General features: G+C 46.7%; 1 protein-coding gene across 1 annotated transcript in view; it reads right to left on the minus strand.

Moving 5' to 3' along the window:
* Window positions 1-26,578, minus strand: part of LOC148506343 (uncharacterized) — a 36,536-nt gene that overhangs the window by 3,770 nt on the left and 6,188 nt on the right. Inside the window, exons 2-10 of the mRNA XM_088446869.1 lie at window positions 22,084-22,123; window positions 21,948-21,985; window positions 12,722-12,757; window positions 10,497-10,554; window positions 8,876-8,916; window positions 7,904-7,936; window positions 6,338-6,382; window positions 1,616-1,646; window positions 183-229 (exon numbers count right to left, since the gene is read on the minus strand). Coding sequence (XP_088302995.1) covers window positions 183-229; window positions 1,616-1,646; window positions 6,338-6,382; window positions 7,904-7,936; window positions 8,876-8,916; window positions 10,497-10,554; window positions 12,722-12,757; window positions 21,948-21,985; window positions 22,084-22,123 — 369 coding nt within the window. The remainder of the gene's footprint in view (window positions 1-182; window positions 230-1,615; window positions 1,647-6,337; window positions 6,383-7,903; window positions 7,937-8,875; window positions 8,917-10,496; window positions 10,555-12,721; window positions 12,758-21,947; window positions 21,986-22,083; window positions 22,124-26,578) is intronic.

Raw genomic sequence — 26,578 nt, forward strand, 5'->3', positions numbered from 1 at the left:
TGGGTGGAATGGAATCGCGCTGCGTGCGCAGTGTAGCTTATACACGTGTAATGGCAAACAATCGCTCTCAAATATCGCCATTGCGTCCTCTTGAATACCCGCTCTTGTCCTCTTTAGAAGGTTTGATAAATCTTCCCTCCAATCTGATTATGTCGCACTGCGCGGTACACACAATTACTTACTGTCCACGGTCACAGTCTCTGCGTTATCGTTATTCGGAAATACTTCCCTGTAGAAGAACCAGTAAAATATTACTATAGTCTAAGTCATATGATAAGAACATTAATGAATAAAATGTGCACATTCTGCGTCATTTTCTCCTGATATTAATGAACACATATTCAGAGATACGGGCTCCATCGAATAACGCTGTTGATTGCCGGCTGCATATTTCGGTTAGTATCATGGTGACAAGCTGCTGGCATTTAACAAGACTCGCCTCATCGGTGAGGTCCAGTGGCGTCTACCGCCTTTTTGCCCCAAACTCCACTGAGTTGCCGGCAGCCCACAACTGCCAGCGATGGGCTGTTAAGAAATGCGCTGGAGTAACGACCATATGAGCATGCGCATTGCACTATCACCTGACGGAGATTTAGTAAAGCCTGGGAGCCTTCACTGAAGCCAGAAAATCTTTGGATCGCGCCTTTGACGCCATTCCCCCGTGGTGCTAAAGGCGTTATGTCTTGGTCTTAAATGGAGCCCTATGCTCCTCTGTCTGGTGGGATTAGTTAAGTATCATTTTCTTCCCTCAAGCAGGGCCGCAACTAGGGGGGGGCTGAGGGGTCATGTGCACCGGGCGCCATCCTCCAGCGGCACCGGCCACACACTTCTCTGTGCCGGAGGTCTGCAGATAGAGACCTCCGGCAGTGGTGCGCGCCACTGAAAAATCGACGGAAGTTCCCGCCCTCCCTCCTCCCGTCGGAAGTTAGGGTAAGAGCTCAGGGGGTGGGAGGAGGGGGCGGAGAGGGAGTGAGAGGGGCGGCAGTGCTGCACAGGGTGCACTGCCGTCTAGCTACGACGCTGCCTCAAGTGACCTGTTCTAGATTATGCAGGAAGAATATCGCCTCTTAATATTTACATTTAACCAACCATACATTGGGTGAGATGTATCAAATCTTCACATGGAGAAGTTACCCATAGCAACCAACCAGCTGTTTAAATGTTACTTATTAAAAATAAAATAAAAAACAATAACTTTATTCACTGGAGCCGCCGGGGACCTCACTTGGTTCCTAATTAAACTGTTCTAAACACTACTGAGAAGTTGTCGATGCCCCTCCCCTCCCCCTAACTGGCCATTCAAGCAGCAATGGGAGGCTCAGGGGGAGGAGGGCTATCACTATCCGTTCAGCTCCCTGCGTGGCATGGAGAGCGGAGCGCAGGGTTGGACCGTTCACGCCAACGATGAGCGGGACGTGTAAAGAGATTTTTATTTGAATCCAGTGAGTATTTAAAACATTTATTTTTGGGGTGGGGAGGAGTACACTGCCATCTAAACATTGGGATAGTACCATCCGACTGAAGTTCCCCTTGTCCCTACACTACATGCTGCCCTATTAGAGAGGGTATACGGATAATAATCACTGGTCTATGAAGCTAATGGAAATGTTCTTACAGATAGGTGTGATCTCTCCTCAGAACAGGGGCTGCAGAAGAAAGCAAAAGAGAGAATAAGTAATGATATTTCATTGGCTGCATTAGTTATAACAATAACATTATCACAATAAGAGATGGTATACTTTTGAAATGGCAGCAAATTGCTGGGTGGGATGGGTCCCAGACTGGCGATTTGAGCACATATGTGAACAGTATATTATATTTCAGAAAATCTACATCATGGATTATTATATTAGCAGGAATAATAACAACATTAATAAGCACCCGACGCATTTTGTCTCGGCAGAGAATACTGAGGTGACTTCATCAGGGTCACCCCTATGGAAGTCATATCAGCAAAGCCTGAGACAAAACGCGTTGGAATATTCGCTAATCCGATGACCTCTGCTTTCTGCTGCATCGGAGAAACAACTCTGTATAAACTTTACTAGGCTCTTATTATTAAAATGTGTTACAAACATATTACACTATGGTTATTAATTTTTCTAATGTATATACATATAGCTGATATAGGATATTAATAGACATATAACCTGAGGGTGGTGATGCTGTATCACTCTGGAGACTGGGCTGGAAGGAGTTCCTGAACTGCTGAGGTATCATCACTACGTCCATTTTGCTGGACTACGCCACCCTACTACTATCTGCCGAACCCACAGATGCGCGTGTTGGAGGTGTGCTTTTTGTAGTACATAGAGGGGCTCATTTATAAATTAGTTTTTATCACACGCAAAGAGTTTTAAAACTTGTTGAGTTATGATAAATGGTGCTCCAGCCAATCAGCTGCTAACTGTCATCTGTTTGAAAAATGACAGGAGCTGATTGGCTGGAGCACCATTTATCATCCGCAACAAGTTTTAAAACTCTTTGCGTATGATAAAACTCATTGATAAATGAGGACCACAGCCTGTAACATGACAGTTAGGAGCTGATTGGTTGGTACTTTATCTCTCTCCAAGGAATAGTACATCTCCCCCCTGTACCGGTACCCAAAGAAAATTGAAAAAGGAGATAAAAGGAAAAAAAATTATATATATATATTTATTTTTTGGCTTCCTCTTTGTCTTTTTTTGCATAAACATCTCATTAAGTTGTTTAGTACGTGTTGTTTTTTTTTTTGTGTTTGTTGCGCATTTTGCAGCAAAGCTTTGTGCAGTTTTGCTGGTGGAATATTAAATCCACACCACAGGAGCAGAATGCATTGTCTGTCTTCCTCCCAGCTCTATTCACAGACGATAAATTCTGCAGAATAATGTGTAAGAGAAAAAACACAGAAGCAGAATCTCAGGATAGGCAGGACTGGAACCTCGGAATCACCAGAACCTCGCACCTCCTTGAGACGCAGCGAGCCAGCTCACTCTCTAAGAATATATGTATCAGACTAAACAATCTGCCTGGTTATAGAAGCAGATATAAGGGCCGCTCATGTTACATCCACATGAGAGATTGGAAGACTTAATACACAGAAATCCCGTATTAGACAAGTGATAAGAAACAGCATTACACATACTTGCCTACTTTTGAAAAAGCATTTCAGGGAGATTGTGAAAGCAGCACCTATGAGCGCGGCGGTAAGATGGGCGTGTACTGCTACATCTGAGAGGCGTGTCATACATGTGATGGGCGTGTACTGCTACATCTGAGAGGCGTGTCATACATGTGATGGGCGTGTACTGCTACATCTGAGAGGCGTGTCATACATGTGATGGGCGTGTACTGCTACATCTGAGAGGCGTGTCATAATACTGACTTACATCCACATGTAACTGAGCCCCAAAACAGTTAGTAAGATCTAATTGATGATGAAAACACACTGATACTTCTCAGAAAATTCATGTAGCCATAGGGATCATTGTGCCTTATACCCAATGCAGGGAAATGATACTAATGATCCCATTTGAATGTATATATCTCTGTTTTATTTTTAAATATATCAGCTTCATAATGGGGGTAATGTGCAATCAGGGAGATTGCTGGATCCTTCAGGGAGTCAGGGAGATTGCTGCTATTTCAGGGAGTCTCCCTGGCAATGAGGGAGAGTTGGCAAGTATGGCATTACCCCACTGATTCCACAATAAGCCTCTGGGATCCCTCAATAATGCATGGAAAGTCCTATAGTAGCTGTAAGACGGACGCCTTACGTAACAGAGGTATCTAATCTAAACAAGCAGTTGTGGAAAGCATCCGTTTTGGAAAATACGTGTTTTAAAGCAGAGAAACGTGAGCAAAGTTACTCTACTAAGGAAAAATATTTGGGGCAGAATCTGGCTGTGCTGCTGCATAATGTAGTGTACGAGATACATAACATTATTGTAAATTATAGGATTTTATCCCTCACCATTGCAAAGCCCTAGGATCAGACCAAGGGGGCATATTCAATTAGACGCGAAGAGTCGGAAAGGTTTTGCCTGCCGTACAGTTCGTCGACTTCGCGTGTTTTGGAGGTGAAAACTTTTTGTACATGGTCCCGCTTTTCGCCCTATTCAATTCCAAAGGACGCGAAAACAGGACTCAGCGAAACGCAAACAGGCGAAAAGTGCTGTCAGATTTGGGGAAATCAGCCTGACACCCCCCAAAAGATGCACTAACATTGGGGATCAATGTAGATGCCCCCAACTAGCCCTGTTGAAGCTATTTGGGGTACTTAAATGCTCTCAATAATTAGCGTCTATGCAGAATAGCATTTAGCAGGTTTTTTTGCAGAACATAACTAGTCCCAGCAAATTTGGGGTACATGAAAATGGGTGCAAGCATGGTTAAAAATTGCAAAAGTGAAGTTGTAAAAAACGCACCTTCAGCAATCACCTGCAATCAAAATAACACCTCCCCCATATTGCAGACCCCCCAAAAGCTTATTTGCTAGTTTTTAAGTTTGTACCCCGACTTTGATTTTTTTCACCACCTTTTTCAATGTAATTTTTTGGGGTGTTCTTCAATGTTATTAGATTTTCTTTGACGCAGGTAACCTTTGGGGACCTGTCCCAAGGGTTAAGGGTGGTTTCCCCACCTTTGCACCCAAAAAAAACGCAATTCTGCACTTTTGTCCGCCTGGTTTCATAGGCAAATCTTTTTCGCCTATACCAATGCATTGAGTTTCTGCACCAGCGAAAAGTCTCCACAACGGAATACGGGGATAAGTTTCTGCTGGCGAAATGACGTCATTGGCGAAACTTTTTAGCCGAAAGCGGCTTTTCGCACCTAATTGAACACGCCCCCAAGTGCTAAATCTTGCTTTGCACAGACCTAATATTTCAGCAAAGTCTAAACCTATTCTTAAAAATCACCACTGCCCCTTTTTGCCTGTGAGCAGCTCGGTGGCTACAGCACTCAGTATGGTAATCAATAGGCCAATATGTTAATCATCCTGGCCAACATGCTAATCGATCTCTACATGTACCTCTGTGAGGGGAGCAGAGGAGAAGGAGGGGGTTGGAGGTAATAACCTGTACACTGTTACCTGAAAAAGGCCTCATGTACTACCAGGGACGTGCAGTCAGGGTAGGCAGAGCCTCCCCTGTCCTACTCCTGAGATTTGATATAAAAATGATTAGAATAATACAAAGAAGATATTTATAACTTATAAACATCTTCTTTATTTATTGTAGTCATTTTTAGAGTTAACTCTCACCAGCTTCGTGAAGCTCCCTGGGACTACAGGGAGACCAGAAATGAGGCAGCAACAGCTCAGCCTCACTTCTGTATAGTCAGACAGGGCTTGCAGAGCTGGGGGCAGGGCCACACCATGGGCAGTAAGCTACAGAGAAAAAGAGCTAATAGAGGCATGCCTCTTAGTATGTGGGTGTGCCTTGCGCACTGATGGACACTTTGGAGGTGTCATGTGACCAGGAAGTGCACTGCAGTGTTTAGAGATCGAAGACCAGCAGCAAGAGAAGACACAGTAATACAGGTAGGAGAATCAATGGACAGTGAAGCTTACTGTAGTGTTGGGAGAGTTACAGTGAGTAGGGGGTGAGACAGGCTCCTAGCACTCAGACCCATCTCCATATGTGCCTCCCCAGCCATTCACCTCACTGCACGTTACTGGTTTTTCTACCCATGCTGATTGAAGTCTTATTTACTTGCTTTAATTAATGCCAGCACATAGGACCTGCTTCAGTATGGATCGTAATTACAATCACAACTGGCGATGTCGGCTCAGAGACAGACACGGAACAAGTAAGTATACCTCACGCAGTTTTCCGTCTATAAACCCAGACTGTAACTGATAGCGTAACATTCCTGGTATTAGATAGGAACAGTCTGACATGTTTCCAGCCTGGCTGATTGCTTGACCGCAGCGCTCTGTGTGAATGGCGCAGAAAGCGATCGCCACATGAAGATTCCTAGGTGGTCCACAGAGTTTCTCCCCCAGCCTCTGACCCTATCCCCATTCTCTCCCAGTCATTGCTTTGTACATAGGCACACTTTCCCCACTGCCTGGTACAATGGCTTCACACCTCACTGTTGCCAACACCCCTTAGATTGTAAGCTCATTTGGTCAGCGCCATCTTTACCTTTCAATATCATTGGATCATTGTAACTTATTTATGAATGGTGAAATAAATGTTTCCCCCCCATCCCATCTAACGCCCCCCGGCAGGCATTCCTGTAGTGTGTGAAGACGACACAACCAGCTAATGGCTATATTGTATGTCTCTGTGGGAACAGTGCATATGGATGTAATACGCCAGTACTGTACCTCTCTGCTCTGACCACTCACCGTTCAGATCGCTGCCGGTAACATTGACGTAATCCTGCTGTTCAACTGCAATGTGGAAACAGTTTTACATTAGGACATTTTATTTTCCTGTTTCAGCAATTTAGGAAAATGCTTCGGGGAGCGGATTAAAAAAAGACTAACGGCTCAGTGACATTTTGTGGTGTTTCCTTTTGCAGTTCAATAACAAATCAAAGTATCAGTCATTATTTACCATCACACAAGGTCTGAGGCCATTCACGCTGCAAAAGACTTAGGAAAGCTCTTTACTGTATAAACTGCACCTATATATGTGGGTCTATAACTGGGGGCCCAGCCCACACTCACTAAGGACCGCCCCTGAGCCACCCAGCTCCTCCTATGTGGGCAGGAGAAACTTTGCACTTCACAGAAGCCATCACTTTAATGTGCAAACTCCATGAACGTTGCAGTAAATACCAGCAATGGTCCTACAAAAAAAAATAGATAAAAAAAAATGACATATCCCTGTCTGGAGCTGCACTTTGTACCCTCAAAAATTACCCTCAATGGGTGCATTTTACTCACATGGTGCAAATAGTAGAAAGGAGCTGTACTTGGATACCTTTTTACTGGGAGGTAGTAAGCAAAATACTGGTGCCGGAATCCTGACAGCATCGGGACCCCGTCTCCAGTATCCCGACCCCCGGCATCCTGAAGGTAAGTATCTGGGGTTAGGGGGAGGGTTAGGCACTAGGAGGAGGGTTAGGGTTAGGCACTTAGGGGCGGAGGTTATGGTTAGGCACTAGGGGGGGTGGCTATGGTTAGGCACTTAGGGGGAGGGATAGGTTTAGGGTGTGGGGAGGGGGAGGTTAGGGTTAGGTACTAGGGGGGTTGTTATGGTTGGGCACTAGGGGGGAGGTTATGGTTAGGCACTTAGGGGCGAAGGATAGGTTTAGGGTGCAGGGAGGTTAGGTTTAGGCACTATGGGGGGAGGTTATGTTTAGGCACTAGGGGGGAGGTCAGGGTTAGATACTTAGGGGGGAGGGATATGTTTAGGGTGTGGGGAGGTTAGGGTTAGGTACTAGGGGGGTTGTTATGGTTGGGCACTAGGGGGGAGGTTATGGTTAGGCACTTAGGGGCGAAGGATAGGTTTAGGGTGCAGGGAGGTTAGGTTTAGGCACTATGGGAGGAGGCTATGTTTAGGCACTAGGGGGGAGGTCAGGGTTAGGTACTTAGGGGGGAGAGATAGGTTTAGGGTGCGGGGAGGTTAGGTTTAGGCACTATGGGGGGAGGTTAGTGTTAGGCACTATGGGGGGAGGTTAGTGTTAGGCACGCAATAAGTGCGCTTAATAAGTGAGGCCCATTATCCTTGAGTCTATATTTCAATCCAACAATTGGGAGCACAGGAGTCTTACTTGGCGCCATTTTAGTAAATCTCGTAATTGATACCATCCTAATGTATCACTTCTCTGCGTGTACAATATACAGGACACTTGTCATACCCATGCCAATGTTCCTGGCGAAGAAACGGGGAGACCTTAAGGCAGATACTGACTATGGGCTGGAAATTAGAGATGGGAGCACCGACACTGGGAGCACAGCACTCACCTATATTAACGTAGGTCCCCTGGCTACTGGCATCTGTAAAGAACACAATATAAGAGTGTTTGTTTCAAGAAGACATAGGCCCTCATTCAGAGGCGGTCGCAAGAAGCGATCGCTCGTTCTGAATGAGGGCGGCCGCTTTGATTTTTAAGTGCGGCCTCCTGGTCGCTAGCTAAGCTGTGAGTTACCACCCACAGCTTGGTGACTAACCAGGTTGATGGTCGCGATGGTCTTGACCATCGGGGCTTGCGACGAGACCCTAAGGTTGAGTCTTGGCAACCGCAAGCCCCAGGGAGCTTCCTGCTCTGATCGAGCAGGAAGCTCCCCACTGACATCACTGCTGATATCAGTGCGGCCGCCTACAAAACGGTAGGCGTTCCTTAAGGAACACCTCTGTTTGTGAAACCACCCCCCCTCGCCCCGCCTACAAAATGGGGCGAGCTGTCGATCACCATTGACAGCCACCCCTTTTGTAGAGGGCTCCGGAGCAAGAGATTTTCTCTCTCGCTCCGGGGCTTGCGCACGCGCAGTGCAGCCGCTGCGTGTGCGCAGGGCCATAACATCGACCCGGTTGCGAGCGCTCAGCGCTTGCGACTGGGTCTGAATGAGACCCATTGTGCAGTAATGGGAAGACACGGACCACAGACAACGCTCTCGGTATAATTGAATTCCAACAGTATACAGTTGAGATGGAAGTTAGGAGTGCAAAGGAACATTTTTTAATGCAGTTGATCCCCAAACCACCGACGAGAGTGAGAAGCCATTGTTTGTGCACACCTCTCACCCTAGTGCTGCACTCAGTTACCCAGCTGCGCGGCGATGTAAGGATCACGCAGTGGTGTCTAGAACACTCTATGATATGGGATGAGCCATACGTATCTCCACGTCTCCATATAATATACACTTCAGTGACCGTCACTTTTATTTCTGAGGATCTATAACGCTACACACGCCCGCTGCGTATTTATAATTTACCTCCTAAGGATTTCTGAGACGCTGCAGAATTCTGACCACTCCTAGAATAGAGGAAATGGATATGAATAAATTCAATAAACCGCCTGGAATTGCATGCAACATTCAATAAAAAGTATAACGGATTTTAGTATTCCATGATGACGTATAAACCTAGGGGTAAATTTACTAAAGTTCGATTTGTTTTTATGTGTGATTTTGCATTCGATTTTGCATTTGGAGATTTACTAAAGGCAAAATCGAATGTAAAATCGAACATAAAACTGAATTTCACTCAAATCCCACTCAAAATCGAACATCAGAAAAACATTGGTACTTTTACATAGACCAACACACAAATCCCTTATTTACTATGATTCGATTTGATATTGAACACGAAATCGAACTTCAAATCCCCAAATGAATAGACCTGCTTCATGCTTTCGATTTTAGCATGAGCAGGTCGGATTCACACAGATACATGCATACATCAGTGAGACACATGCATGTATCTTACTGTAAAAAGCTTAGAAAGAGTTACATTTTGTTTAAAAATTACGTGGAGTCCCCCCCCTAAAACAGAACCAGCCCCGGACTTTTCATAGCCAGTCCTGGTTGTGTAAGTACAGGGGAAAAATTGTGTAGGGTTCCCCCTGTACTTAGAACAATCAGCACTGGGCTCTGATCCTATCCTGGTTCTGAAATGATAGGGAAAAAATGCATAGGGTTCCCCTGTAATCTCCAGAACCAGCCTTTCTAGCGGGGTGCTGATGCCACAGCCAGGGGAGCCCTTTCACCGGGCCCCCCAGCCAAAGCATTAGCCCTGACCACTAGTCAGTCCAGGCCAGGGATCTTTGGCTAGTTGTGAGCCCCCCAAATAAAGGTCCCCCTCTCCTGGGCACCCCTGGCCTAGGTTGATAGCCCGGGGCTATCCCCGCCACCCCTGGGTGGCGGGTTGATAGTATAAGTGTAGAAAGGGTCCGGTGCTAGTTCTGGAGATTACAGGGGAACCCTATGCATTTTTTCCCTGTGATTCCAGAATCAGGACAGGATTATAGCCTGGTGCTGGTTGTGCTAAGTACAGGGGGAACCCTACGCAATTTTTCCCCTATAGTTACACAACCAGGACTGGCTATGAAAAGTACGGGGCTGGTTCTGTTTTAGGAGGGACCCCAGGTAATTTTTTAAAAATGTTTTAACTATTTCTAAGCTTGTTACAGTAAGATACATGCATGCATCTCACTGATGTATGCATGTATCTGTGTTAAAACGAACTGCTCATGCTGAAAATGAAAGCATGAAGCAGTTCTATGCAGTTGGGTCTTTGAAGTTCGTTTTGAAGTGGGATTTGATGTTTGATTTGTATATGAACATGCAAAATCGAACAGCAAATCACTGTTCAAAAACGAACCAAATCGAATTCGAATTTTGCTTCTAAAATTTAATTTTAGTAAATGAGGGATTTAGAGAGGGATTTGACGATTCGATTTGATTCGATTTGAGGTGAACTAAATCGCACATCAAATTGAAATTAAAATATAATTTTGATAAATATACCCCCTAGTCTCAGTTATGCCATTGGTGATAAAGGGGAAGGCTTAGTAAATGTCACATACAGTATGTACAGAAACCTTATAGGACTTACACATTGGACTGGCGTTGTGCTTTCAGGTCTTCTTCTGTATTTGGATGCCTAAAAGTAACTTTAAAAAAAAAAATGAAGTTGCAATAATTTAATTAGAACTCCATGGCTCATAAAACAAACTAAATGTTAATTTCTGCCAGGGATACAGTGGGACTTGTAATCACATCACCTTCTCTATTGCATGGAAATATTTCCAGCAAAGCGCATGATATCCTCTGCATTACCTGCCCTTCCAGCACCGTCTGAGGATTGTGCTTACGGAGATAATGGGCTTTTATTCAACCTGGATCATTTAAAAATGAATACGACAACTGTCCCAACTCCCAAAAAATATAAAAAAATAAATAAAGCTAACACATATCTGCCATATATTTTAAATACATCTAAATACGTTGTTTTATTTAATACCCATACTGTTTTATGTACTAATACTGAAAGTGAAACTGTTCCGCTGTTACTTCGCCGCCCCGCTCTGTATTTGTAAATTCTCATTTGGCAGAACCTATAGTCTATGAGTAGAGCTGGGAGGATGACATTGCAGTGTGGTCCGGTTGAGACGCCACTGTGAACATTTATGACCAGATTACGCTGGCCACAGGTGCAACGTTTAAAGGCCTACCCTCCCGATTCGCCAACTCGTCCAGCCCCCCTGCGAGTACTATAAAACCCCCGCAGCGGGGGGCGGTGACGTGATTCTCGCTGAATCGTGTCATCGTGGCCCCGCCTCCTGCTAGTCCGTCCTGGTTGCCCCCTCCCGGAAGGGGCAGCCAGGATGTCGGCAAGCCTGGTTTTAAGGGGCCAGTGGCAGAAAGAGGCGCTGTAACAATATTTATCATATTGTGCATTTTTGCAATACTCTGCTGCCCGCCACAGAGCTCATTTATACTGACCTACTTTTTCTTACTGGAAACTCCAATACAGTGCCCATTCCGCTAACATCTGGTAAAGCCAGATGGACACAGCCATATACCTGCCAACATTCCAATGGGAAATGTGGGACCCCTTGTGTCATTCTGATGGGAAAACCCTGTCCATATCGCCCATATAGGCTGACATAACTTAAAGAAGTAAATGGGTGTTGACAATTCATAAAATGTATACAGCTGACATCCTTTCTATTGGTCGCAGAGATCACATGGGAAATTACATATAAGGGAACAATCTCTATACTAAGCATTATCATGGTAAGATAGAGGGAGAGAGTGAAGCAGACAGTAGAAGGGAGTGGGCTCTTCTCAGAGTAACTTTGGGTAAACCCTTGTAATACTTCATCTTGTTGGCAAATAACCTACCAATCAGCTCCTAAATCAGGCTTGCCTACCCTCCCGATTTGGTCGGGAGCCTCCCGAATATCAGGTGACGCTCCCGACCACCCGGAAAGGCAGGCAAGCCTCCTGGCTGCCGCCTGCCCTCCCGACTATCTACTAGAAACCCCCGCTGCGGGGGGCCCGATGACGCGATTCGTGCTGAATCGCGTCATCGTGGATCCGTCCCCTGCTTCGCAATGCCTTTATTTTCGGCATTGTGTCATCGAGGCGGGGCCTCGATGACGCGATCGTCCGGCCCCACCCCTGGCCACGCCCCCAAAACGGACCCATTGCCCAGCCACGTCCCCCGCTGTGTGCAGACATTCAGCTCCCTCCCGGAGGGAGGGAGCTGAATGTCGGCAAGTATGTCCTAACTGTCATGTTACAGGCTGTGCTTGAAAAATGACAGGAGCTGATTGGTTGGAAGTTTATCACTCTCCAATTTATCTCTTTCCAGAGCTTAGTACATCTGCCCCGTAGCTTACTGTGGAACTCATTAAGTAGAGCTTACGGGGAAACTGACTTCTGAGGCTCTGAGTTTCCACCGAGTCTCTTTTAAGTAAGAAAACAAAAGTGGTGCGAGAGACAGGAAGCTGATAAATCTGGTTTCCTGTTATCAGTAGCGGCTACATGGCCTCGGCAGCACAGGGACGGTCTTACGTTCCTCTTATATTGCTGTCTCCAGTGTTTAATGCACTTGTTTTCCTTTTAGGTCTCTATTTTATTTTGTGATACTTATCAGTTATCATCAACCACGTAACAGTACGGAGGGAGGTGCTGTACGACCAGGTACAATGTGCCTATGACCAGGTACATTGATAGTGTCACAGATCTCCCCAGTGACTTATAACACCCATATAATGTACAGCAGAGAGTGTGTTATACCAATACTGTATGTAACGGAGACTTTGAACTCACTTTCTTCAAAATCATCTTCATCGTCATCATCCTCTTCTTCATTAGGGAGAAAAGATTTTAGTATTCTGCACTAAGAAGGGAACTAAACTAAAGTTTTCTTGACAATGATTATATTTTCAAAGTTAAAAATAAGGTACATTTCCGGTAGAGAAATACGCTTTGTCTACATTATTCCACCCTATCTGCTTGTGCGTTGGACATTTCAGCGGACATTTTGTCCGTATTAATGGCCTGGGAAGGGGGGGCCTGTGCGGTGGCCATGAACACGTTTGCTAAATGACCTACAATTCGACGTCGTGTTTCAAACTGTGCAGCTTCCATTTGCAGTTTGCGTTCGCCATTTGTGGGTTACCCGTTCACACTTCGCAGCTAAAAGTAAGATTTTCAAATATATTTATTTTTAGACAGTAATTAACTCATTTTTTTTAAATCAACAAAAAATATTTTCGCCATGCCACCCCAACTTTTTGATTTTGTCTGGTCAGTACAGATTTTAGAGAGCTGTCCGGCTGTATCGCTATTGGAATGCTCATCCCGACCTCCTAGGGGTTGGGCGGAGTTTCCACTGCTGCAGAACGTCAAGACAACTACGAGCATTTTTCTGGAAATCTGGGGGCATGTCCATGGGTGGTAAGGTGTGACCCTTCCCCCGTGTGCCACGCCCCACGCCTTTTTGGAAACATTTGACATTGGGAGGTATAACATAATTTAATTAAAACTCTATATACTACACTGGGCTCTGAGCTTGTACTTCGCGTTCGCTCTTCACGACCAAATTTCACCATTTACCGGTAAAAGAAGTACCAAGTTAATGAATTTTACCTCAGACACTTTCGGTGTGCTTGGCCTAGCTCCTCCCTGCGCAGGCCCACTTGAACGCGGTCCAGCCGCGGGAGCCTGTCTGACTTTCTTGAACTTATCTAAAAAATTTTTAAACTGATCGGAGTTTAAGAAATTCCAGCAAATTTTCAAACCTTCGTACTGATTCGTCACACTGGCTCGAGAAACACGCAGGCGCCTCTATGCAGGAGCTATAGGCTAATACCAGAGGAGTTATAAGGAATGAGGATAGGCCGCCGGGATGTACTAAAGGAAAAATACAGTAAAACCCCCATTTTCTGGGTTTTTACCACATTTTCATATGTACTAAGCCCCGGTTGCCCGATTTTAGATGCAGAGGGTAACGTTACCCTATAGAATTCTATGGGCTTCTTACCGCATCCCGTTCCCCCCGCTTTACCACCGCCTCGCAGTCATCCAGCACCTCTGATTGCCGCCCCCTCACCTCAGCCTCCTGCGTGCTCCTCATGGGCCCCGCCCCCTTCTCTTCTTCCGGGTGCAGGGAGGAGGAGGAGGAGCCCGGTACTTCATGCAGAGATCACCAGCAGGAAGCTCCCGGGGCTAGGGGCAGAGGAGACCCGCAGAGACACCCTCACCTGGCGTCAGCAGCTTCGCAAAGGGCAGCTCGCAAGAGCCGTCCTTTGCGATACTAATCGCATATGTTAGTACATGTGCGATTAGTAACCTTGCGGTGACTGGCGGGATGTGTACACCGTGCGGTTAGTACATCCCGTCCATAGAAAGAGATGAGGGAGCACATACGGCGTAAGATATTTTCAATGTGTTATATTACTTTGCGGCATGTACTTACTGGTCTCTGCTGGTGTTACAGCTGGACTGGAAGTTGGCGGGTATAGATCTGTAAGTAAAAGTAGAATTAAGGATCTAACATTTGTGCAAACAAAAATATGTCTAATCATGGACATACATCACAGTCTGTGTCCTGCAAAGTAAGGGTCAATGATCAGAGTATTACTGCATGAGGCCGGCCATACCTTCCCTGTCTGGTCTGGTGGAACAGGTATTGCTGGGCCTAATAGGGAAACTTGGGAAGGGCCCCTGGGGTGCCACTCTCTCCTCCTTATACACACTCTATGGTCTCAAAATAGCGAGGGCCTATTGTGTGCGGGCGTCCCTTCTGATCATGGGCCCTTTTGCTCAGGGTAGTCCTCCGATATGCCTATTAGAGAGCATAGAAGCGGGTTCCAGGTAAACAGTGTGTAGAGCCCGGGCAGGTCTGGGGGCCTGAGCCCACCAAAGAGGCACAGTCACTACTCTAAGATGGTGTTGCCATGTCCCCTTTCCCCTCTAAGTACTGAAGCCCAATATTTTTGATTGCAGCCCCGAGTTAGGGCATCGCCAGGCCTCCCTCACCACTGGGCCTGACCCCCTGCATCGGTTACATAACTGGCTGGCACTGAGCAGTGAGATTACTGTGCAGGACTCTACACCATTAGTAATCGCTGCAGAGTAGGTGGCAGCGTGTCAGAGGAAACATCTTCCGCCCCCAATCCGCAGACACTGTTTCCTTTCTTCCTGTCAGATCATCTAATGATAATGATAATGATTCCGTCCTGCTGACCAGATGCTGCACCTTTCAGCCACATTGCTGGCGCCTGTGGTTATTATTATAACACTGATTCCGGGCCTGGTCACATCTCTCCTCCAAGTTCAACCATCAGTTGGACAATAATAATTGTTTGTAGCCCCCAAAATAAATGATTAAATAAACAAAAATGCAGTAAAGTATAACATTGCTTTACTAATATTACTTATATATATATAGCACATTCTGAATGACACCTATGTGCTCTTACTATCTAATACTATCTGGCTTGATCTATAGCAGTGGTTCTCAAACTCGGTCCTCAGGACCCCACACAGGTCACGTTTTACAGGTCACCAGGTGCACAGGTGTAGTCATTACTCACTGACACATTTCCCAGGTCACCAGGTGCACAGGTGTAGTCATTACTCACTGACACATTTCCCAGGTCACCAGGTGCACAGGTGTATTCATTACTCACTGACACATTTCCCAGGTCACCAGGTGCACAGGTGTATTCATTACTCACTGACACATTTCCCAGGTCACCAGGTGCACAGGTGTAGTCATTACTCACTGACACATTTCCCAGGTCACCAGGTGCACAGGTGTATTCATTACTCACTGACACATTTCCCAGTTCACCAGGTGCACAGGTGTACTCATTACTCACTGACACATTTCCCAGGTCACCAGGTGCACAGGTGTAGTCATTACTCACTGACACATTTCCCAGGTCACCAGGTGCACAGGTGTATTCATTACTCACTGACACATTTCCCAGGTCACCAGGTGCACAGGTGTAGTCATTACTCACTGACACATTTCCCAGGTCACCAGGTGCACAGGTGTAGTCATTACTCACTGACACATTTCCCAGGTCACCAGGTGCACAGGTGTATTCATTACTCACTGACACATTTCCCAGGTCACCAGGTGCACAGGTGTATTCATTACTCACTGACACATTTCCCAGGTCACCAGGTGCACAGGTGTAGTCATTACTCACTGACACATTTCCCAGGTCACCAGGTGCACAGGTGTATTCATTACTCACTGACACATTTCCCAGGTCACCAGGTGCACAGGTGTACTCATTACTCACTGACACATTTCCCAGGTCACCAGGTGCACAGGTGTAGTCATTACTCACTGACACATTTCCCAGGTCACCAGGTGCACAGGTGTATTCATTACTCACTGACACATTTCCCAGGTCACCAGGTGCACAGGTGTAGTCATTACTCACTGACACATTTCCCAGGTCACCAGGTGCACAGGTGTAGTCATTACTCACTGACACATTTCCCAGGTCACCAGGTGCACAGGTGTATTCATTACTCACTGACACATTTCCCAGGTCACCAGGTGCACAGGTGTAGTCATTACTCACTGACACATTTCCCAGGTCACCAGGTGCACAGGTGTATTCATTACTCACTGACACATTTCCCAGGTCACCAGGTGCACAGGTGTACTCATTACTCACTGACACATTTCCCAGGTCACCAGGTGCACAGGTGTAGTCATTACTCACTGACACATTTCCCAGGTCACCAGGTGCACAGGTGTATTCATTACTCACTGACACATTTCCCAGGTCACCAGGTGCACAGGTGTAGTCATTACTCACTGACACATTTCCCAGGTCACCAGGTGCACAGGTGTAGTCATTACTCACTGACACATTTCCCAGGTCACCAGGTGCACAGGTGTAGTCGTTACTCAAGGTGCATACACACACAACGATTTTTTGAACGATTATCGTTAACGATATCGTTTATCGTTCAATCGTTGTAAAAATCGTTCACTTTCTGAGATAAAATGATGAACGATTATCGTTCATGCGCGTTCACGTTTGTAGTTTGTAGTTCAGTCAGACTGACCAACTGAATGATTTTCATTAAGGGAATATGCAAAAATCGTTTGTAGTTCAAAAAAATCGTTCATTACACTTTAAAAAATCTGACAGATAATCTGACAGAAAATCGTTCATAAAATCGTTCATAAAATCGTTGGTAACAAAATCGTTGTGTGTGTATGCACCTTTACTGACACATTTCCCAGGTCACCCAGCAGGTGCACAGGTGTACTCATTACTCACTGACACATTTCCCAGGTCACCCAGCAGGTGCACAGGTGTACTCATTACTCACTGACACATTTCCCAGGTCATCCAGCAGGTGCACAGGTGTACTCATTACTCACTGACACATTTCCCAGGTCACCCAGCAGGTGCACAGGTGTACTCATTACTCACTGACACATTTTAAAAGATCCACAGATGGAGATAATTATTTCACGTGTGTTTCTATGAGGAGACCAGCAAAACATGCACTTTTTGGGGTCCTGAGGACCGAGTTTGAGAACCTGTGATCTATAGTAATATAATTCATTAGTATATTATATCACTATTACAGTATATGCTAATTTTTAATGAGCCATTCAATGATAATGTGTTACGAGGGGAAATGACAAAGTACACGTTTAATCCTATATTAGAGAACAATCATTACAATGTTTCAAATGGCGTCCCGTAATAAAACACGGTATTGGTGGGAATAATGGTTTGAATTGTTTTGGCGGATGGAACGGTAATATGACAAGAGCATCTAAGAATAAGATAACTTTGGAGTAGTGTTGCATGATTAACGGCCTCAATTTTTATGTTAAATATGTTATGTTAAATATAAAATTAAACACATTACAAGCACAGTTGTGCTTCCGAATAGAAGCGAGTCCCGGCTCGGATCACTTTGGGGTTCCGAGTAGAACCGAGTCCTCACTCTGATCACTTTGGGGTTCCGAGTAGAACCGAGTCCTCACTCTGATCACTTTGGGGTTCCGAGTAGAACCAAGTCTCGGCTGTGGACACTTTGGGATTCCAAGTAGAACCGAGTCCCAGCTCTGGTCACTTTGGGGTTCCGAGTAGAACCGAGTCCCAGCTCTGGTCACTTTGGGGTTCCGAGTAGAACCGAGTCCTCACTCTGATCACTTTGGGGTTCCGAGTAGAACCGAGTCCTCACTCTGATCACTTTGGGGTTCCGAGTAGAACCAAGTCTCGGATGTGGACACTTTGGGATTCCAAGTAGAACCGAGTCCCAGCTCTGGTCACTTCGGGGTTTCAAGTAGAACCGAGTCCCAGCTCAGGTCTACCCATAAGTTTGGAACTTGGATATAAAAACCGGATCTAGGGTTTTGGATTGCACGGAAACAGGTCCATATTACATGATTTTAGTTGTTTTTTTAATCAAATTTGTAAGAACTCCAAAACCAAATCAAAACACTTGGGGATGGTTTTGCAAAAAAACAAAACACAGTGGTCCTTGCACATCTCTAATAAAAACTCCAATTGTAATAATAATAATAATAATAATAAAAGAAAGTAAATAGATTGTTGTTTGTAGCAAGATAACTTATTGTGGGTATACATCATGTGTTTATGTCAAAAAGTATAATATAGAACAAATATGCAGTTTAACACTCAGTGTTTGGGTAATAAATTAATAGCTACATAGGGACCATGGGAAAGGTATATACAGCATCAATTTAACAATCTTCCATAACATGCTATATAAGTGGTAGTAACGTGTGACAAACTATGGGATATAACGGGTTTATCTTTGGCTTAACCGTGATAAAAAAAGTGACACAAAAAATAAAACAGTAAAATAGTGAGTTAGTAAAATTGTATTATACTTTAGTCCTGTATATCAGGTGCTACAAACATTTATGTCCTATTATTGTGGTTGGTGATGTATATTTTTGTTCCTTAAGCTGTCATCGTTGTGCTTAATCTGCGACTTTGTGGAGTATAATGGGTGCAGGGTGTTCGGTGCCCCCACACTGTACTCCCAGCATCTATACATTATACAGGTTGTGTCTCCCATATCCAAATATTCTGAAATCCGGAATTTTCTGAGCAGGACTGAGATAGTGATACCTTTGGTTTCTGATGGTTCAATGTGCACAAACTTTGTATAAGGCACAACAAAATTATTCAAAAATATTGTATAAAATGACCTGCAGGCTGTGTGTATAAGGTGTATATAACACATAAATGCGTTATGTGCTTAGATTTGGGTCCCAATCCAAAGATATCTCATTATGATATGTACATATTCCAAATTACAGAATATTCCGATATCCAAAACACCTCTAGTCCCAAGTATTTTAGATATGGGAGACGCAACCTGTACTTACCTCTCCGGAGTGCGGTGCTGCAGAAATCACAGAAAGCGTGGTGCTGCCGCCATTTTCCCTGAGGTTTGTACATACACAGTAGAGAAATCACTGTGAACATAGCAAGGACAAACCGCTCCCAGGGACCTTGCGCAACGGCGCCAGCGAGAGAGGGAGGGGCCCACACAGAGCCTGCACACGGGTCCCCATCCTCTGGTACACCGCCCCTGGCCCCGAGGTTCATTTCAGAACTTGTGTTTAATATATAAATATTTGCCAACTCTCCCTGATTGTCAGGTATACTCCCCGACATGGCAGCAATCCCCCTGACTCCCTGATTGCATCTTACCCCCATTATGAAGCTGATATATATGTAATTATATATATATATATATATATAAATAAATAAATAAAACCAGAGATATATATACATTGAAATTAGATCATTAGTCTTATTTCCCTGCATTGTGTATAAGGCACAGTGGGCCTGATTCAGAGCCGCTCGTAAGCGGCCGCTCGTTCGTTCCGAGCGATGTTCGCACATCTGCGCATGCGTATGGGTTTTAGTACGCATGCGCGAACCAGTCAGTGCGGTCAGAAATCGTGTGCTCGCAATATAGCGAATGCCTGCTAATTTGAGTGACAGGATGAGGCGTTTGTGGGTGGTAACAGGGGAAGGTGCTTGAAAACGGGGAGTGGAGATCCGAACGCAGGCGTGCCAAACGGTCAAAACGGCCGTTTAATGGGTTTGCATAATTAACAAAGCAGCATCATCGACCACATCAGTGGGGTGTCTTTTAGCCTGAACTGCTCGCATGATTGCGGTAGGAAAATGCAACCACAAGAATAGCGAGCAGTTCATTCGCCTTTCGATGTACTCGATTAATCTAATAAATAGCGGAGATGACGTATAATGCGAGCGGCCAGGGGGCATTTTTTACAAAAAAACGTCTGCATGTTTTGTTCGCTCGTTCAGACCTAGAGGCGTCAACAGACCGCAAAGAGCGAACGGTCAATTTAAATAGCCAGACCCTTTTTCTGGACGAGCGAGCGCAAATAGCGTCCGGCTCTGAATCAGACCCAGTGATCCCTATGGCTGAGCATTTTCTGAAAAGTATCAGTGTGTTTTCATCAACAAATAGATCTAACTAACTGCTTTTGGGCTCATTTACATTTGGGTGTAAGTCAGGTTTATGACACGCCTCTCCGATGTAGCAGTACATGCCCATCACATGTATGACACGCCTCTCAGATATAGCAGTACACGCCCATCACATGTATGACACGCCTCTCAGATGTAGCAGTACACGCCCATCACATGTATGACACGCCTCTCCGATGTAGCAGTACACGCCCATCACATGTATGACACACCTCTCCGATGTAGCAGTACACGCCCATCACATGTATGACACGCCTCTCAGATGTAGCAGTACACGCCCATCACATGTATGACATGCCTGTCAGATGTAGCAGTACACGCCCATCACATGTATGACACGCTTCTCAGATGTAGCAGTACACGCCCATCACATGTATGACATGCCTCTCAGATATGGCAGTACACGCCCATCACATGTATGACACGCCTCTCAGATGTAGCAGTACACGCCCATCACATGTGTGACATGCCTCTCAGATGTAGCAGTACATGCCCATCACATGTATGACATGCCTCTCAGATGTAGCAGTACACGCCCATCACATGTATGACACGCCTCTCAGATGTAGCAGTATACGCCCATCACATGTATGACACGCCTCTCAGATGTAGCAGTACACGCCCATCACATGTATGACACGCCTCTCAGATGTAGCAGTACACGCCCATCACATGTATGACACGCCTCTCAGATGTAGCAGTACACGCCCATCACATGTATGACACGCCTCTCAGATGTAGCAGTACATGCCCATCACATGTATGACATGCCTCTCAGATGTAGCAGTACACGCCCATCACATGTATGACACGCCTCTCAGATGTAGCAGTATACGCCCATCACATGTATGACACGCCTCTCAGATGTAGCAGTACACGCCCATCACATGTATGACACGCCTCTCAGATGTAGCAGTACACGCCCATCACATGTATGACACGCCTCTCAGATGTAGCAGTACACGCCCATCACATGTATGACACGCCTCTCAGATGTAGCAGTACACGCCCACTTTACTGCCGCGCTCATAGGTGTTGCTATCACACTCTCCCTGACATGCTTTTTCAAAAGTAGGCAAGTGTGAATATATGGCATAGTTTTGTATATCGATAATCAGTTTATTCTTCATGATGGTAATTAGTAAGATAAAAAACAATGTGCTCATTATCTTAATATAATATTAATAAAAAATGAAAAGTGTTCTGGCGTGGGCATCACAGCTAATTGCCACGCATGTGTAACTGATTACCGCTGGCAGACCATAAGCCGCGGGTAGACACCACGATGATAAATAGCAATGTAGTCATAGTTACCAGCACTACGAGTGGCAGCCATAACAAAAGGTATAAACCATCCACTGTGATCATTAATGATACATAGAGCTCTGTGTATGAGGCTGGGCTGTCCGCTGTCCAGTCCATTCACTGGACATCACATCCTACTCAGGAATAGGGAGTAACAGGATACAAGGCGTAATAGAGAAATACAAGCTTACCGGGTTCATATCGAGGGTTGATTTCCGGTGACGGAGACCTTTTAGATAAAAAAAATAAAATAAAATGACATCAATATAAGTACAATTACATAAGTAAGTTGCCATAGGTTAATGTTAATGAGAAATAATTCCTTACGGCGGAGGCTGCCGGCGCTGTGCGGAATTGGGTGAGCTGTCTGTGAAGAGAGTGGGAAGGAACAGGTTAGTGACAACTTTCCACTACATAACGGTCACTAGTCCCTACATTCTAGGCACAGAGCCAGGGTTGGTGAGAGCTGTCCCTGGCAGATTGGGACCCTGACGCAGTCCCTGCCGTATAAGAGTGACAAAAAGTCCCTACATTTTTATTTATTTAATCTTTTACAGGAAACTTGGACACGTCTTTCACGTAAAGTTTGCTCAGTCCATACAACGCCCACCATATTTTTGGGTGGGGGTGGGAGTAGGGCAAGGTCATGTAAATGGGCATGGGACTGAAACCCAATGACCACATAACCGCTAGCAAGCTGCCCCATGTTTCTGACTTTGCCTGCTCCATCTACCCGCGGTCACAGCAGGCGGCAATGCACTGTCCTCCATTGTCCCCTACAAAGGCGGAGTGTAAGCAGATGAGAGCAGCGCTGACGCCTGCAGACTGGGGACGTTACTCAGATAAAATCACAGAGACCAAACAGAGCATTTATACAAATATATTAAACAAATACTGTCACGTGTAAAACAACATTCCTAGGAGCGAAATGCAAACAACGTGGAGTTAAACAGCATTGGAGAGTGCGGGAAGTAATAAGGAGAATAAAAGACATTTATATCATTAAAAACGGACTCAGGGCCTGATTCAGAGCCAAACGCTCTGACCAGAGCGCTCGCTCTGAATCAGGGCCCTCCTACCTAAAAATGGAGCAGCCTCATGGACGCTCGCATAGCTGTGGGTTACCACCCACAGCTATAGCGAGCGTCCATGATGATGGTCGCGATGGTCAAGACCATCACGACCATTGGGCTTGCGACGAGACCCTGCGGTAGGGTTTCGGTGACCGCAAGCCCTGGAGTGATTTTGGCTCTATCAGAGCCAAAATCACTCCCACTGACATCACTAGTGATGTCAGTGGGGCCGGACTCAGACAGTAGGCGTTCCCATGGGAACGCCTCCATCTGGCAGCCACGCCCCCGGCACGCCCACCAAAGGGGGCGTGCTGTCACTCACCATCGACAGCATGCCCCCTTTGGTGCGAGACCCCGAGCGACGAATTCCTCGTCGCTCGCCGGGTCTCGCGCATGCGCACGACGGAGCTCCCTCCGTCGTGCGCATGCGCATTCGGCCACCATCAAGCCGCTTGCGAGCGTCCTTCGCTCGCGAGCGGGTCTGCATCAGGCCCTCAGTGCCACAAATCTGCCAGAAAGGGGACATGGGAAGAAGATTTAAAAAGAAAAACAAACTCAGAAGGAATTACTAGGCTGTGAGGCTAGCGCAGGGGAGGCATGAGGCTCTTTCTTTGTTGTGATGCTGCTCGGACCTCGTGGTGGCTTTGGGGATGGATTAAGGGGGGCACAGGGGCCATTGCTAGGCCGCTGCAACTGTGAACACTGGTCTCTGATGTGATCAAAGGCTAAAGAAGCCTCCGAGCGCTTCCCAGTGATGCAGTGCGCGGGTGACTTCATGATGGGGCATTACCACAGGAAGCACTGCATAAAGGGCACAACTACAGGGGGCACTTCATAAAGGGCACAACTACAGAAGGCACTGCATATAGGGCACAACTACAGTGGGCACTGCATAATGGGCACAACTACAGGGGGCACTGCATAAAGGGCACAACTACAGGGGGCACTGCATAAAGGGCACAACTACAGGGGGCACTGCATAAAGGGCACAACTACAGAGGGCACTGCATATGGGGCACAACTACAGAGGGCACTGCATATGGGGCACAACTACAGGGGGCACTGCATATGGGGCACAACTACAGGGGGCACTGCATAATGGCACAACTACAGGGGGCACTGCATAATGGGCACTACTACAGGGGGCACTGCATAATGGGCACTACTACAGGGGGCACTGCATAAGGGGCACAACTACAGGGGGCACTGCATATTGGGCACTACTACAGGGGGCACTGCATAATGGGCACTACTACAGAGAGCAATCCATAATGGGCCCAACTACAGGGAGCACTGCATAATGGGCACTACTACAGGGAGCACTGCATAATGGGCACTACTACAGGGGGCACTGCATAATGGGCACTACTACAGGGGGCACTGCATAAGGGGCACAACTACAGGGGGCACTGCATAAGGGGCACAACTACAGGGGGCACTGCATATTGGGCACAACTACAGGGGGCACTGCATATTGGGCACTACTACAGGGGGCACTGCATAATGGGCACTACTACAGGGAGCAATGCATAATGGGCACAACTACATGGAGCACTGCATAATGGGCACTACTACAGGGAGCACTGCATAATGGGCACTACTACAGGAAGCACTGCATAATGGGCACTACTACAGGGAGCACTGCATAATGGGCACTACTACAGGGAGCACTGCATAATGGGCACTACTACAGGGAGCACTGGATAATGGGCACTACTACAGGGAGCACTGCATAATGGGCACTACTACAGGGAGCACTGCATAATAGGCACAACTACAGGGGGCACTGCATAATGGGCACTACTACAGGGAGCACTGCATATGGGGCACAACTACAGAGGGCACTGCATATGGGGCACAACTACAGGGGGCACTGCATAATGGGCACTACTACAGGGGGCACTGCATAATGGCACAACTACAGGGGGCACTGCATAATGGGCACTACTACAGGGGGCACTGCATAATGGGCACTACTACAGGGGGCACTGCATAAGGGGCACAACTACAGGGGGCACTGCATATTGGGCACTACTACAGGGGGCACTGCATAATGGGCACTACTACAGAGAGCAATCCATAATGGGCCCAACTACAGGGAGCACTGCATAATGGGCACTACTACAGGGAGCACTGCATAATGGGCACTACTACAGGGGGCACTGCATAATGGGCACTACTACAGGGGGCACTGCATAAGGGGCACAACTACAGGGGGCACTGCATAAGGGGCACAACTACAGGGGGCACTGCATATTGGGCACAACTACAGGGGGCACTGCATATTGGGCACTACTACAGGGGGCACTGCATAATGGGCACTACTACAGGGAGCAATGCATAATGGGCACAACTACATGGAGCACTGCATAATGGGCACTACTACAGGGAGCACTGCATAATGGGCACTACTACAGGGAGCACTGCATAATGGGCACTACTACAGGGAGCACTGCATAATGGGCACTACTACAGGGAGCACTGCATAATGGGCACTACTACAGGGAGCACTGGATAATGGGCACTACTACAGGGAGCACTGCATAATGGGCACTACTACAGGGAGCACTGCATAATAGGCACAACTACAGGGGGCACTGCATAATGGGCACTACTACAGGGAGCACTGCATAATGGGCACAACTACAGGGGGCACTGCATAAGGGGCACTACTACAGGGAGCACTGCATAATGGGCACTACTACAGGGGGCACTGCATAATGGGCACAACTACAGGGAGCAATGCATAATGGGCACAACTACAGGGGGCACCGCATAAGGGGCACTACTACAGGGAGCACTGCATAATGGGCACTACTACAGGGAGCACTGCATAATGGGCACTACTACAGGGAGCACTGCATAATGGGCACTACTACAGGGAGCACTGCATAATGGGCACTACTTCAGGGAGCAATGCATAATGGGCACAACTACAGGGGGCACTGCATAAGGGGCACTGCTACAGGGAGCAGTGCATAATGGGCACTACTACAGGGGGCACTGCATAATGGGCACTGCTACAGGGATCACTGCATAATGGGCACTGCTACAGGGAGCACTGCATAATGGGCACAACTACAGGGGGCACTGCATAATGGGCACTACTACAGGGGGCACTGCATAATGGCACAACTACAGGGGGCACTGCATAATGGGCACTACTACAGGGGGCACTGCGTAATGGGCACTACTACTGGGGGCACTGCATAAGGGGCACAACTACAGGGGGCACTGCATATTGGGCACTACTACAGGGGGCACTGCATAATGGGCACTACTACAGGGGGCACTGCATAATGGGCACTACTACAGGGAGCACTGCATAATGGGCACTACTACAGGGAGCACTGCATAATGGGCACTACTACAGGGAGCACTGCATAATGGGCACTACTACAGGGGGCACTGCATAATGGGCACTACTACAGGGAGCACTGCATAATGGGCACTACTACAGGGGGCACTGCATAATGGGCACAGCTACAGGAAGCATTGCATAATGGGCACTACTACAGTGGTTTGACACAAGGTCATGCTCCTGTGTCAAACAAATGGCGTGCGCAGATGGGGCATGGCGCTGTGACAGCTAGACCATGCCCCATTTTTGCCTTCGGTGTGCGCATGATATCGGCTCTTTAACTTGACTACAGATATTTTTTGGCTCTTTGCCTGTGATAGGTTGGCCACCCCTGGTCTGGTGCGTGTCAGCAGGGGCGGATTTGCCACAATGCAACATAAGCGGCTGC

This window comes from Taudactylus pleione, unplaced genomic scaffold, assembly GCF_031769625.1.
Source record: "Taudactylus pleione unplaced genomic scaffold, aTauple2 ptg000407l, whole genome shotgun sequence".
Taxonomy (NCBI): Eukaryota; Metazoa; Chordata; class Amphibia; order Anura; family Myobatrachidae; genus Taudactylus; species Taudactylus pleione.